This window comes from Monoraphidium neglectum (genome assembly GCF_000611645.1).
Source record: "Monoraphidium neglectum strain SAG 48.87 unplaced genomic scaffold scaffold00305, whole genome shotgun sequence".
Lineage (NCBI taxonomy): Eukaryota > Viridiplantae > Chlorophyta > Chlorophyceae > Sphaeropleales > Selenastraceae > Monoraphidium > Monoraphidium neglectum.
In genome coordinates, this window is record NW_014013323.1 from 5,280 (window position 1) to 18,951 (window position 13,672).

General features: G+C 65.3%; 3 protein-coding genes across 3 annotated transcripts in view; 2 read left to right on the top strand and 1 right to left on the bottom strand.

The window, feature by feature from the left end:
* Positions 1–2,731: 2,731 nt before the first annotated feature.
* MNEG_2639 (hypothetical protein) lies at positions 2,732–4,660 on the top strand (the record flags this gene model as incomplete). Its single annotated transcript, XM_014048881.1, has 5 exons — positions 2,732–3,031; positions 3,214–3,297; positions 3,714–3,853; positions 4,099–4,201; positions 4,562–4,660. The coding sequence occupies 5 exons, from the start codon at positions 2,732–2,734 to the stop codon at positions 4,658–4,660; spliced, it is 726 nt and encodes a 241-aa protein (XP_013904335.1).
* Positions 4,661–6,282: 1,622 nt separating this feature from the next.
* MNEG_2640 (Cell division cycle protein) lies at positions 6,283–7,776 on the top strand (the record flags this gene model as incomplete). Its single annotated transcript, XM_014048882.1, has 3 exons — positions 6,283–6,417; positions 6,588–7,110; positions 7,460–7,776. 3 exons carry the CDS (start codon positions 6,283–6,285, stop codon positions 7,774–7,776), a joined length of 975 nt encoding a protein of 324 aa, XP_013904336.1.
* A 3,750-nt stretch (positions 7,777–11,526) lies between these two features.
* MNEG_2641 (hypothetical protein) overlaps positions 11,527–13,672 on the bottom strand; it is a gene marked incomplete at both ends in the record, with an annotated part of 5,530 nt that continues 3,384 nt past the window's right edge. The window contains 4 exons of the mRNA XM_014048883.1: positions 11,527–11,669; positions 12,151–12,339; positions 12,603–12,786; positions 13,254–13,604. Of these exons, the coding sequence (XP_013904337.1) occupies positions 11,527–11,669; positions 12,151–12,339; positions 12,603–12,786; positions 13,254–13,604 (867 nt within the window). The remainder of the gene's footprint in view (positions 11,670–12,150; positions 12,340–12,602; positions 12,787–13,253; positions 13,605–13,672) is intronic.

Sequence of the window (13,672 nt, forward strand, 5' to 3'; positions counted from 1 at the left end):
CCGCCGCACCCAGCATGGCGGCCGGCGTCAGCACGGCGCCCATGGCCGTGCCGCCGCCGCTGTGGGCTTTTCCGCTGTTGGGGGCGCTGATCTCGCATTCGGCGCCGGGCTGGTGGTGCAGAACAAAGGAGCGTTCCTTGGCTGCACCGCCGCCGGCGCCGAGGCTCACGCACAGAGCGCCAGACCTGTTGAGGCGCAGATGGATGGATTTTTCGCAAAATGGGAAGCCTGAAAAGCAATCTTGGCGCCCGAGAGAGTGGAAGGCGAGGGGTTGCGATCCGTGGGTGGTGGCTGCGCCTCACCCTGTCCCCTGGAAGCTGCCATGGCTGCAGGAGGTCTTTGTGAGTTGCCTCCTGCCTCGGGGTGAACAAGTTGCATGACGTTACACGCATGCCCGTGCTGCCCTGCGCTGTGCCGACTTGCCCTGTCCTTCCTGCACAGTGCTGAGGTGCCACATGCTATGCTGTGCTGTGCTGTGCTGTGCTGTGCTGTGCTGTGCTGTGCTGTGCTGTGCTGTGCCGTGCCGTGGTACTGCGGCGCCCGACATTCCCGACTCACCCATGCAGTTGCTCCGGCTCGCGTCCGAATACGACGCTATGGCTGGTCTCCAGCTTCACGACCCCTCGCCCCTGCGGCAGCCGCAGCACACTCGCCCCGCGCGCCCCAGAGAGACTGAAAGAACGACCGGCCGCCTCGGCGAACGGCGAGCTCCGCGGCGCGGCCGCTGATGGAGTGACCGCCGCGGCGGCGGCGGGCTCGCGGCGGGAGAGGCTGGCGCCGCCGAGTCCGCTGGGGGCCCTCGCGCAAGCGCTGGGTGCGGCCGCCGCAGACGCTCTGGCGGAGGAGGCGCGCGCGACCTCTTCGTCTTCCTCGTCGCTGCCATCGTCGTCGTCGACGGCGAACGGGCAGCCGGCCCAAGGGTTGTCCCTTGGCGCCCGCGGCGGCTGCTGCTGAGGCAGCTGCCCGCCGGGCAGCTGGACCTCGAGGGCGGCGCTCTGACTGACCAAGGCCCCCGTGGTGACGTCGATGATGTCATCTATGTGCAGCGTTAGCAGCGGCAGGCGGGCCGCGGCCGCCACGGTGACCGAGCGGCGCCGGACGAGGACGGGCGCGCCGCCCACATTGGCGTGCGCCGGAGGGGCCTGCAGGTTGGAAATGGTGCGGGTCGGCAGGTGTCCGTGATCTTGATGGCTGGGAGGCCACCGCAGGCTACTGAAATTGTCAGGTGCGGGAGCGCGTTTGAAGGCAACACATTGTGCGTGCGCATAAATGCGCTCCGCAGGGAGCGGGCCCATGAGCCCAGACACTCAGCCGGTGCGCATGCCTTGCCTGGCCGTTGGGGGTGCCTCGTGCGCTGGCCGCAGCTGCGGCCGGTGAGCTGCGAGCAATGAGCGCTACCGGCATGGTGAATTTTATTTGATTACAGGCCTGAATTGTGCTGGCAAGCTACCACAAAGGCACAAACGCGGCCATTCCGGTCGAGGAGTGTCCAGTTTGTTCAGGCCGCAGACTATAGGATAGAATTGCAGGAGTGATCGATGCAAACTTCGTGACCAGGATAGCAATAGAGAGGTATCACGAACGGGCCTGCGAAAAGTGAAGAGTGATGTAGGAACTGGCCGTCTGGACCGTTGGGAGGGTACGAAAGTGTGAATGTGCGCGTGTTTCTTGTGTCCACCATTATTCGTCCCTGACCGGGCAACCTTGTCACCCGACCCCGGGCACTCAGGTTGAAATCCCGTACCTTCGTCTCAATGCTGCCCCAGACCCATCACCCTTGCGCACGCGCAAGTCTGAAAAGCAGCCAGTGCACCCAGCTCTACGTGGCCACACGCGCTGCGCCGCAGCGCGCAAACCGACTCCGACCTCCGCACGCCGCTGCTAGCTTTGAGGAATCAGAGGCGTACGAGGACGCCACCGTCGCCACTGGTCGCATCGGATGGCCACACTCTTGGCTCGAGGCCGCCATTGGTGGGACGGGCGCCCGCTGCGCGTGGCTCTCAGCAGCTTGCAAAAAGATCTTGGGACGCTTTTCGGCCTCGGCGCCTATCTGTGCCCTGCTGCGCCATTTCACAGCACCCCCTCCTTGGTCATGAAAATGCTCAAGATGACATACAAAACATATAATGTAACAGAAAAGATAAAACCATGCACACTCTCACAGTCTCCAAGCTGGGAGACCACCTCAAGTCCCAGGGGCTCGATTTTTACACCCAAGATGACCTCGCAGCCCTGCTGCCTCAGCTCGCGCCGCGCCTGCGGGAAGCTGGGCGGCAGCTGCAGCGGGCGGGTGTGCAAGTGCCTCCATATGTACAGGAGCCATTTCATGTCTGGCATGGGCACGGCGCGTGGGCGCCAGCGGCAAACAGGTGGGTGAGCGTGTGCAGGGAATGCAGTGGCGCCAGCCGATCGAGTCAGTTTGCGCGTGGGGTGCACGGCGCTGCTTGCTTGCAACTTCCGTAGGACGATCAGGCAGCGATTTTTACACAAGGGCAGCGCCGGCTAGCACAGGCGCACGCGCATCCCTGCACAAGGAGCATTCACAGACAACACACACGCACACACACACATGCACGTGCGCACGCGCGCACACACACACACACACACACACACACACACACACACACACACACAATTCCATTCCTTCAGAACCTTCTTAATAATGCCATGTCCTGCCGCTCTCGCCCCGCGAATCGCCCAACCCCCACGCCTCAAACCCAGTGAGGCCGTCATGTCCATGTTTGCCTTTCTCGCGCTCTGCGACACCGACAAAGCTGCGCTTGCGGCAGCGCACCCGTCCCCGATGCGCGCCGCCCGGCCGCTCGTCATGTCCCGCGTCCTTGACGCCGTCATAGCCCGCCTCGGCTGCTCACGATCTGAGGTCGCGCGAGGCGCCGAGCTTGGTTGTGGCAGCGGCCGGCTGTGCCGGCTGGCGGCGCAGCTGCTGCCAGGGGCGGAAATTGTGGGGGTCGACGCGTCGCCCTACATGGTGGCCTGGGCCAACGTTGGCGAGCTGGCAGCCCCTGACGAGGTGGGACTCCTTCGGCTGTCCACACCATCACTCACCCTCCTCCAGATTGCGTGTATGTCTATACAAACAATGGCCGGGGCTACATGAGTGCGCGTCGCATTCTCCACCATCTCCCATCCCGGCGCGCAGCCTCAGAGCTCGACGGCCGCAAACCGCGGCGCTTCCGCCCGGGTCGACTGCAGGTGGTTGGGGGCGGCCGTCTTAGCTTCAGGGCTGGCCTGGGGGAGGCCACGGGGCTGGAGGCAGGCACCTTTGATTTCGTCATGGTGAGCCCGCGCGCCAGCGACAAGCGCGGCCGCTGCTGTCCCCTGCACAGCACGCGCACGTGCGTGCGCAGGGTTGGTCTTCAGCACGCGCACACACACGCGTGAGGTCTTGTGGGTGGAGCGCCACCCAGCGTGGGCGCTCTGACGGCAACTGAATTACTAGGCACCCCTCCCGCCCATCCCTGCACCCTGCAACCAATTCATGCGCCGCTTGACCGCCGGCATCGCTGACCTCCAGCCCCAAGACACACAACGCCCCGCTTGCTTCAACGACAGATGATAATTCAATCGGCCAAATGGCCCATCCACCAATCACCCAATCAACCGGTCGGCCAGTCAGCCATTCGGCCGGCCAACCAACCAACCAACCAACCTACTAACCAACCAACCAACCTACCTTTCAACCACGCAAACAGGTGCCCTTTGTCGCCCACGAGCTGCCCCACTCCGCACGCCTGGCGTTTCTGGCAGAGGCAAACCGCCTGCTGCGCCCCGGTGGCGTGGTGGCATTCGTCGACCATCGGCAGGACGGCCTGGAGCACGTCATCTTCCACAGGTGGGCACGCGGCGGTTACGGGTGACGCCGGCCATGCGTCCGCCCTGGCGGGTGACAAAGTGAGGCGGCCGGAATGCGCGGGTGACGCAGGTGCTGCAGGCAGCCGTTGATTTCTGGGTATCCCTGCAAAGGCCAGGCCCCTGGCGCGAACAGCCGATGCACAGTGGCTAGGCACAGGCGCCGCAGCTTGCCCTAAAAATCACCCGGCAAAATCGGTGGCGTGTGGGTGTGCGCACAACCCGCAGGCTCAAGGGCGCCGCGCCGCTGCTGGGTGATGCGTTCCATTGGCTGCTGAATGTCGGGGCGCCTGAGCCCTTCATCAGAGAGTACCATGAGCACCTCATGCAGGTGGGTCGCGTTGGTGCTCGCCTTTGTGTGCATACAAGTGCGTGCGTGTCTCGTGTGTGTGTGTGTGTGTGTGTGTGTGTGTGTGTGTGTGTGTGTGTGTGTGTGTGCGCGCGTGCGCGCGCGTATGCATGCGTGCGTGCGTGCGCGCGCGCAGTTGGGTCTGGGCATGTGTGCATGTGAGAGTCTCTGCGCACGTTTTTGTGTGTGTGCGTGGCGTACAGCCGCTTGCATGGCCAGGATGGCAGCAGGGTTAGGTGCGCTGTGGCACAGTCGTCGAGGGCGGCAACGCTCACAATTCAAGACAACCCATGCGGAGTCGCCCAGACATGCCACCAGTGCCACCCATTTTGTGCTCCCCAGGACTCCTTTCGTGAGGCGGGCTTCGAGGGCGGCGAGCGGTCCGGCTTTGTGGACGTCACACGGTGGCAGCAGGCCATGCTGGCCACAAAGCCGCGCTGACGGGTGTTGGGTGACTGTATCTCACCCAGCAACGTGGGTGCCGCGCATGACGCACTCGGCAAAGCGTTGTGCAGGATGCTTGCAAAGGTGCGGCCGCTGCGCCCTCAACCGTTCCTGTCAGGGATGGGCTGATGTGTGGAAGTGCGCAGGGCGGGTCGAGGTGGCTGGACGTTACTCAAGGGTCGCAGCTGCGACAAAGTCGTGGCGCTTCTGCACTGCGCTGCCGGAAGCGGGGGCTGCTGCTCCTCCTGCAGTTGCGAGAGCAGCAAATGCGCAATGGCACCGCGCTTTTACGTCTGTGTGTGGGCCTGCCTGCACCGCTCCTCATTCCGACAGCCATCCGACAGCCACCCAGCTGCATGATATCATGCCGGCCTGTGGAGCAGCCGCCATGGCCAACCGACAGACGTGACTGGTGTTGATTTGGTGCAGCATGACCAAAATTCAAATCCTGTAAGTACATGAAGGGTGTTCAGGGCGGCAACTGCGCAGCCGGTTCGATTCCCACAAGACTTCTGTGCTACTCATGTGTGACAGCCGCATCACCGTCTAAGCATCTCTTCTGTGCGTGTGGTCTGGGGGGTCTAGCAGTATGGCAGTCAGGGATGCAGCAGTGCAGCGCGCATGTGTCGAGGTGCCGCTGATACCTACAGCGAGAATGTATGTCCCATGCCCAGGCCCAGCTTGCTGCCTACAGGGCGCTCTGCGTGTGTCGAAGCAGGCCCAGAAGTCTGGTGGTTGGCAGCTCGAACAAACGCACTCAACTGTGGGCAGTGCAAGCGCAGCTTCTGCGGGCAGGGCCAGCCAGTCCGAGCCGCTGGCCACTCATTTGCTCACAGCGTGCGCGCCCACAGCGCACACGCTCCGACCAGCGCCAGCGGCTGCCCCCTGCCACGTGCAGCTTCATTACATGCCATAAGTGTCTCCTGTGACAAGCAGATGGCTGCCAGGGGGCACCGGTGGCAGCGACCGAAGCTTGCGGCGGCCACAGGTTGTCGGAGGCGGATCTTGGAGATTGGGCGCCGCAGATTGACCGCATCAAAACAACCTCGACGCGGGCGGCACGTGTCGTGTATGTGTCGACCATGATATCCCCATTCATTTTTGCATAGGTGTCCAAGGGCTGGGAGCGCTCACGCTGCCAAAGTTTAGTCAGCGCGCGAAGCGACCAGGTGATACTTCTTCCCTGCTTGTCTTCATCTCAACTCACACAAGTGAGAAGCGATATATACCCCGGCATGTGATAAAACTTCGCAACACCAGGAGGTCATGCGATAGCGGCAGACGATCCACAGCTTTTCTCACCTATTCCCGACCGTGAAACATTTTGGGAGCGGCTGGAATGCCTGGAATGCGTCTTCCTGACCCGGAAGACGCACTGCCGAGTGAGTGCAGCATGTCGTTTTACCAAGTCACGCGCTTGCCTGAAGCCGCCGGTCGAGGGGCTGAAGTATGTGATCGGCCAGTTTACCACATCCAATTTTTTTTGCCGCCCGCAACTGCCGTGCCAGTGCATGCCTGTGCTGTCCACACAGCGGTGCGCTGCAGGGGGTAATGATTTCTGCCGGCGCCGCCCATTATTCCGGTCCTCCCTGCCAGGCGAGGGCCCGCCAATGGCACCAATGGCGCTCCTGCACACTCAGTTCTCCACCTGGAGCAAGCGGTTCGCCTCTCTGACGCCGGCCAGCGAGGTGATATGCCTCAGCGACGATGCGGCAGCTTCCATCTGGGGCACGGCGTGGCTGGCGCAACACCAGGTGCGCTGCCCCCGAAAACATCTCCAGCGTCGCACCAGGGCCCTGCTCGCCCATGTGATTTATGGTGCCGAGGATTCGTGCCCCTAGTCCTGGCAGTGGCGGCCGGGAACCGCGTGGTCACCCTGGCCCGCGGTGACTCCCCTGCCCCCCCCCTGCGGACCGCCCCGCAGGCCGCGGCCGCGGGCGCCGCCCCGCCGGCCGCGCCCACCCCAGCTGAGCAGCACCTAGCTGCGGAGATCGATGCGGCAATTGCGCGCTTGGGCGGCGCCGTCACGCCGAAGCTGAACTGGAGCGCCCCTACCGACGCCGCGGCCGCGCTGGGGCCCCTTGGGCTGCGCTGCACTTGCGCCAGCCAGGTCATATCCCTGCTCCGCGCCTCCGAGCGCGTGGCCACCGACCTCGACCTCATCCGGCGCCTGCGCAATGGCAGCCACAACGGCGGCGGCGGCGGCAACGGCGGCGGCGGCGGTGTGGCGGCGGCGCCGCAGATCGCGCTGCGGCAGTGGGAGGACGGCCTTGAGCCGGCGCGGGAGCTGCGGTGCTATGTGCAGGACGGCGCCCCAACAGCCATCTTCCAGCGCGACCCGGTCGGCTTTTTCCCCGGACTGCAAGACCTGCAGGAGCAGGAGCGCCTACGGGCCGCGGTCTGCGCGTTCCATGCGGACTGCCTCGGCGGCTTCCCGCTGCCTTCCTGTGAGTTGCCGGACTGGCCCGCTTTGGGCCGACGACGGGGTGCCAGCGCTAGGCTTGATGCGCTTTGAAAACGCTGCGGAGAGGACTCACTGTTGCGGTTCGCCGCAGTGGGCGCGAGCCGAGTCGGCTGGCTCGGCAACGCAATCACCAGCTCCCGCCCTGCAGCCGCGGCTGGCTGCGCGCGCCCGCTGGGTCCTGACCCCCCCCGGTTCCATGCACACTCGCCCGCCGCGGCTGCCGCCGCACGTTGCAGCCGCGGGCCCGCCCCGCGCTGTCCGCGGACTGTCCGCGGACTGTCCGCGAACCCCGACCTTAGTCCGCCACCGCCGCGCCGCCGCAAACCCCGCAGACACCTTGGACGTGTTTGTCCCCGTCAGCGGCCCCGTTGTGCTCATCGACATCAACCCAGTCTTGGACACCTGCGGCGACGATGGCAACGGCGGCGCCAGCGGTGGCGACGACGCCGCCGCCCTGGCCGCCGCGGCGCCGCCGCCGCTGCCCGCCGAGCTGGAGCCCGACTTAGGGGCCGGGGCCGCGCCTGCGGGCGCGCCGCAGGGCGAGGGATCGCGGCCGGCCGGCGGGGGCTGGGGCGCGGGCGCGCCGGTGATCGTGGTAGACGCGAACTCCCTCAGGACGCAGCTGCGCGCAGCGGCAGCTTGCCAGTAGGCGGCTGGTGCGCGCGCGGCCCGCCACAGTTGGCCCCGCACCTCAGTCTGCACACAGGCGCGGCATCTGCCTGCCGCCCTTCGCCCGACGGGCAGGGAGGCATCTCGGCCCCGCAGGGTGCAAGACCCAAATGATCCTTTTTGGCTATGCACACCTTGGTGCTGGCCTGCGCCCCCCCCCCCTGTTACATATTCATCATCAGCCCTCGACCCTGCATCCGCCGCGGGCCCCTGCCGAGCGCCAACACACCGCACGCCACGCACACGTACGGCTCCGCGAGACCGTTGCGCGAAGCGTTTTGCCCTCCCAGCGACGCCCCTTCTCGTCGCCCCCTTCTGCTTGAAATGGCGTGGCGCGCCATTGGCTGGCGCCCCGCTGCTGAGCACCCAAGCAGGGGTTTCTTGATGCGCGGCGTTCTCATGACTCATATGACTTGCGAGGTTGGCTTGCGATAAGAAGTCGAGGGGGTTCCTGCAACACCCTGGTCGGGCACGGGAGTCCCACAATTCACTGATGACACCCTCTGCGCTGGCCTATGCTCGGAAGTTTGCACTAAGAAGTCCCGGGAAGCCCATTGTCCAGGGGGAAGGGGTGGGGTCCCCCAAACAATGCTGTGTTGCGCATGATCTCGAGACAACCCCTCAATGGGAGCACTGCACATTGCGGGCGCCGCCCTCGGCCGTGCACCGCCCTCGGCCGTGCACCGCCGGCCGCCAGACCGCGCCCCGCCGCAGGCTGGGCCGGCGGCGGCTGCTGGGCGCGTCACGGTCGGCTACGAAAGATTATGCGTGAATTTTTAGGGGTCGTTGAAGACCATGCACCCTGGGGCCCTCCAAAAAGTGTGGCCCCAGGCGGGGGGCGGAGGGGCGATGGCCGCCTGTCACACGGCCACACGCCCCCAGCCCGCCCTCTTGCTAGCAACGTTGACGTCGCCGCGCGAGCGGCGCCCCAATTAGACAGCCGGGCCTGGCTTGCAAGGGCCTCCGGTTTTGGGGCCTTCAAAACGCGGCCGGCTTTGTCGTTGCTCGCGCGTGCGCGCGCCGCGGCCAGCCGCAGCGCCAACTGCGAAGGCGCCACGCCACCTCGGGTTCCTCTGCGGCCCGCAGCCGCGGGTGCCCGCACCTGTCGATTCAACTAGCCTCACTTGCACCTCACCCTGCCCTTGGACTCGCACCGCTCACGCCATCGGGCCACTGCCACTGCACTCACAGCACCGTGCAGCGCCATCGCCACCCCAATGCGGGTGCCTTTGGGTTGCAGAACCGACATGCATGGCTGTACCACCCGCGCCGCTGCCGGCGCGTACCTGGCCCAAATGAGCCGGGCGCTCTTGCGCTCGCGCTCAGGGGGACACGTGATACCGCAGCGCGCCCTGTGCATTTAGCCACCCCGCGCTTTTCCGGGTGCGTCTCTTTCTTGTCAGGACAATGGGCCCCAGCTGCGCCCGGCAGGCTCGCCCCGCTCGCCCTGCTGTGCCTGGGCACGCCACAGGCGTTTTCGTCCGGCCCGTGGCCTGCACGCACGCGGGGCGCTCAGTTGCCGCTGCTTGGCGAGCTTTGCGCCCCAACGCGCAACTGGCGTGGCGCTGCTCTTCGTTCTGTGCGTCACGCTTCCAAGGAGGCTCGTGGCTTGAGGTGCGCTGCTACTTGAAGCCTCCTTCCCACTGCCCCCGGCTCGCCCTCGATTCCGCTCACCTGTGATGCACACCTCACAGCACCATCACACACGGCCCCCGCGCACCCCCCACCACCACCCCAGCACCCCAACTGCACCATCGTTGAGGGAGGGCCCGGGTGGGTGCGCGAGGCAGCTGGCACGTGGGCGAGCGGCCTGCTGGTTTTCCTGCACCTGCACAGGGTTCAGTCGGCCAAACGTTTGAGGCTTGTCGGGCCAACTTCAGCCATACCTAGCTTTACTTCCTGCTTCTAGCACCGTGGCTGTGCGGCAGCCAGCAAGCGCTGCGGCATGCACCATCGACAAAGAACGCTTTTCAATACTGCTTGTGTGGGCCGTACCGCGTGCAAGCTCTTATCCTGAGCCTTTGGCCTGCGTGTGAGCACAGCTGCGCGTGTTTCACAGGGCCTCATGTTGGTGAGGGATGTCCCAGGTTCGCACTTACTAGTACCCAGCTGGGCCGGCTGCAGCCGGCAGGGGTGATGGGCGCACGCCCGCGTGTCGTGCGGGGTCATTTGTGGGCGCGCATGTTATATGTACGTGCCTGTTTTTGTTGATGATTGCCACACGTGACGCCTTCCACCTGGCCACTGCCTTTTAGACAGGTGCCCGACTTCCATTCATTTTTCCCAGCTGGCTGGCTGGGATTGCACACACCGCTACTATGCTGTAACTCGCTCCCCACGATCCGCCAGTGGCTGCAAACTCTGTGTAAAGCTCTGCACGCGCGGGGCGCGGCCGACAGCAAATAACGAGATGTCGGACACTCCACCAGTCGCAGCAGACGTGGCTGCACACACAGTGGCTGGGGCACACAGTCCAACGCCCGATGGCGGCGGGGCTTGCGCGCCGGCTGCCGTTTGGACTGCTGGTCAAATCATGTCGTCTTGATTGGCTGAGTGTGGTCGGTCAGGGGCGAGCAAGAGGCCAGCGGGTGTGGCCTGTGAGCGCCCCACGTTGCAGAGCGAGTGTTTCAAACCAAAACCCAAGAGATGGCTGGGGTGTTGCAACTTGACGGGCTTCTGCATAGACTGCCATGCATGTGTGTGGGTGCTTTGCCCAGCACTTGACGGCAAGCATCTCTGTGCACGCAACAACTCGCAATGCCACAAAAGGCAGCACTTGCCAGTGAGAGAGGGCCCCCAAAGCCTAATTGCATGCGGCTGCTTGATGGTGGGCCCCGCCCGAAATGGCACACACAGCAAGCCAGGCCGCAGTTCGATGAGCATCAATGCGATGAGATGAGCAACATGCAGCAACACAGCGCAAGGCGGCGGTGAGCAACGACACGCTGCGCGGCAGGGCCGCTGCTGCAGCTGCGGCTGGGCGGTTGAGGCAAAGCCAGCAGTAAGGGAATCCAAAATCTGTGCTGAGGGCCACCTCGCGGGGTTGGGCGCTTCAAAACTGGGGCAGCCGCATGAGCGCCTCCTGGGAGGCCCTGTGACAAATTGGGGCACGCACTCTCAACCATTGATCAGCCAACGTGCAACCTGGCATATCACCCTGCTCTCACACTGCTACAGGCGACTGCCTACATACTTCCGACTCAAAATTGTAAAACCAGCTCGTGCAGCTGCACAGCGGCGCTGCATCCCTGCGTGCGTGTGGCGGCTGAGCAGCATGAATCGCCGAGGTTGTAGTGCATTTGCGCACGTGGTTGTGGACAGTGTGTGTGTGCGTGTGCGTGTGCGTGCGCTCAAAACAAGGGCAAGCGCTGGGATGGGGAGGGGGGTTGATGCGGCAAGTCACACTGTCACAAACGAGAGCCCTGGGCGTGCTCTCTCCGGCTGACAGCAAACCAGCACCACGACTTGCTGACAAGCATTCATTACGTGACCTTTGGTTGCAGTGCCGGCGACCGTGCCCCGGCACATCAAAACACCGCTGTGGCAGGGCCCCGCTATGAGCTGGGCCCAACTCCTGAGAACCTGCACGCATTGACCCATCACCGCCACGCCGCGCGCCGCGCTCACGTCCGAGCGCTGCGCGCCACGCGTGCCTGCAGCTCGCTACCGCGCCGATGGGCGCACAGGAGCCCCGTGGCTCCGTAAAACTCGGAGCCGGGCTCATGCTCACCTACGCGCCCGGCGAGCGGCGGCAGGCGGCAAAGTGCTGCGCAAACCAGGCGGCCGCCTTGGACGCGACGGCCTCCAGTGTCCCAGGCTCTGGAAACAGGTGCGTGGCTCCCGGGATGACATCCACTTCGACCTCTGGGCAACCTGCGCGGGCAGCAGCCGGCGTGGCATCGGGCGCGGTGGGCGGCGTAGCAGGGGAGGGGGAAGGGGGGGCGATAAAACAGGGGCGGCTGCAGCAGCGGCTTCAACTGTCTGTTGATTTGCGGTTGGTTGATCGGAATTGGCCGACTCATGGTGTCAGGCAGAGGAGGGTTGGTGTGCCATCTGCCGTTGTACTGTGCTGACAGTGGGCGGGGTCGGGCAACAGGGTTCAGGGTTTCTGAACGCCTGGAGACGGGTGAGGCAGCGAGCTGACTAGGGGGAACCCGTTGCGACTTTCAGAACTAAAACATCTGGTCTTACCTGACGCACGCTGCAAGGCGGCCATCTCGCACGCCTGGTGAACCCGCACCGCTCTTTCACCAGCCCTTCCCCACAGCAACACAAGACCCGGTCGAACCCGGTCAAACACGGCAGCATGCGTGTCAGCATCCCCGGCGGTGCGAAGGCACCCCAACCCCCTCACCTGTCATGGCGCGGGCCGCGTCCTCGTTGAGCGCACGCACATCCCTGTCGCGCCCCCCCACCAGCAGCAGCGTCGGCGCCGTCACCCGCGGCAGGCGGCCGGCGGCGAGGTCCGGCCGGCCGCCGCGTGACACGACGGCGGCGACGGCGGGGCCGAGGTCCGCGGCGGCCCACAGCGCGGCGCCGCCGCCTGGTTCCGTGCGCGAGCGCGCGCGGCCGGGGAAGGGACGCCAGGTAGAGCGGCACAGTCAAAAGGGGCACGCTTCTGCGAGGCGGCTGTCAACGCCACCTGCCTTTTCACGCTTGCTGTCACCAGCTGCCATAAATACGCTACCAGAGCAGTAAACGCCCGCAAGTCAAGTCAACACTCTGCACGCCTGGCACAGCCCCCAGATCGACAGATTGACATGCCGCCAATTTCCGCGAAACCCGCGATTGGCAGAAACCCCTCACCGGTGGATGCGCCGAAGAAGCCGACCGGCAGGGCAGGGTCGAGCCCCAGTGAGGCGCCCTCGGCCCTCAGCCACCCCAGCGCCCCCTCAAGGCGGCCCGCCAGCAGGGGGATGTCAAAGACGTTGCGGCGGTTGGATGACTCGTTCTCTGTCAAAAGGTCAAACAGCAGCGTAGCGACGCCCGCCTGCAGGGGGGGTTTCGGGTTTGGGGGTTTTGGCATTTAACGGTTGGCTTTGGGGGTTTAGGGAACGAAGGGTTGGTTCTAGGTGTGTGAGAGTTGGGGTGTGTGAGTAGCGTCGCCAGCTGTGTGTGTGCGTGGGGGGGTGCGGGGTGGGGGACAGCTTGGGCCGCAAAGGTTGAGCTGTGCGCATGCCCGTCTGCTGCAGCGACCCCAGAATGTATGACTCGTGGCCGCCGCCGTCGGCTGGGCCGGCGCACGCCGCTGCACTCGTTCCGCAGGCCGGCCGGGCCATGCAAATGGCTCCACGGCCACATGCAAGCGTCTGCCTTGAGGTGTGCCCCCTTATCACCACCACCAACCAGAATCCTGTCATAATCCTAATCCTAAGATAACAGAGCAGTGCGTGAGAAAACTGCATTATGCACCAGGGAGTAAACCGGCTCAGGCCTCACGGTGCCAAACCCACGCACCTCGTTCAGAGCAGAAGCAACCTGTCGGTTGCGCGGGCTCAGCCGGCCGCTGCCGCTGCCATGCGCGAACAGCACAGCGCCGGCCGAGCCCGCCGGCACCGCCAGCGTGCCTGGCAGTGACACGGCCGCCGCGGCGTCGCCGCCCGGCGGGATGCTGACAAGGACCTCCCTCTCAACCACCGGCGGCCGCCGCTGGTGCTGAGCAGCGGCTGGCGTGGCACCCGCAGGCGCGCCGGCGGCTTGTGCGGCGGCGGCGGCGGCCGCGTGTTTGGCAGCCGTGCCGCGGTCGTCGCCAGCCGCTGCGACGGCCGGCTTCCGCCGCCCGGCGGCGGCGGGCGCAGCTGCGGCGCCCTGGTCGCCCCCACCGCGCCGCGCCGGCGCGTCGGCCGGCCCCTCCCCTCTCTCTCCGCCCTCCGCCC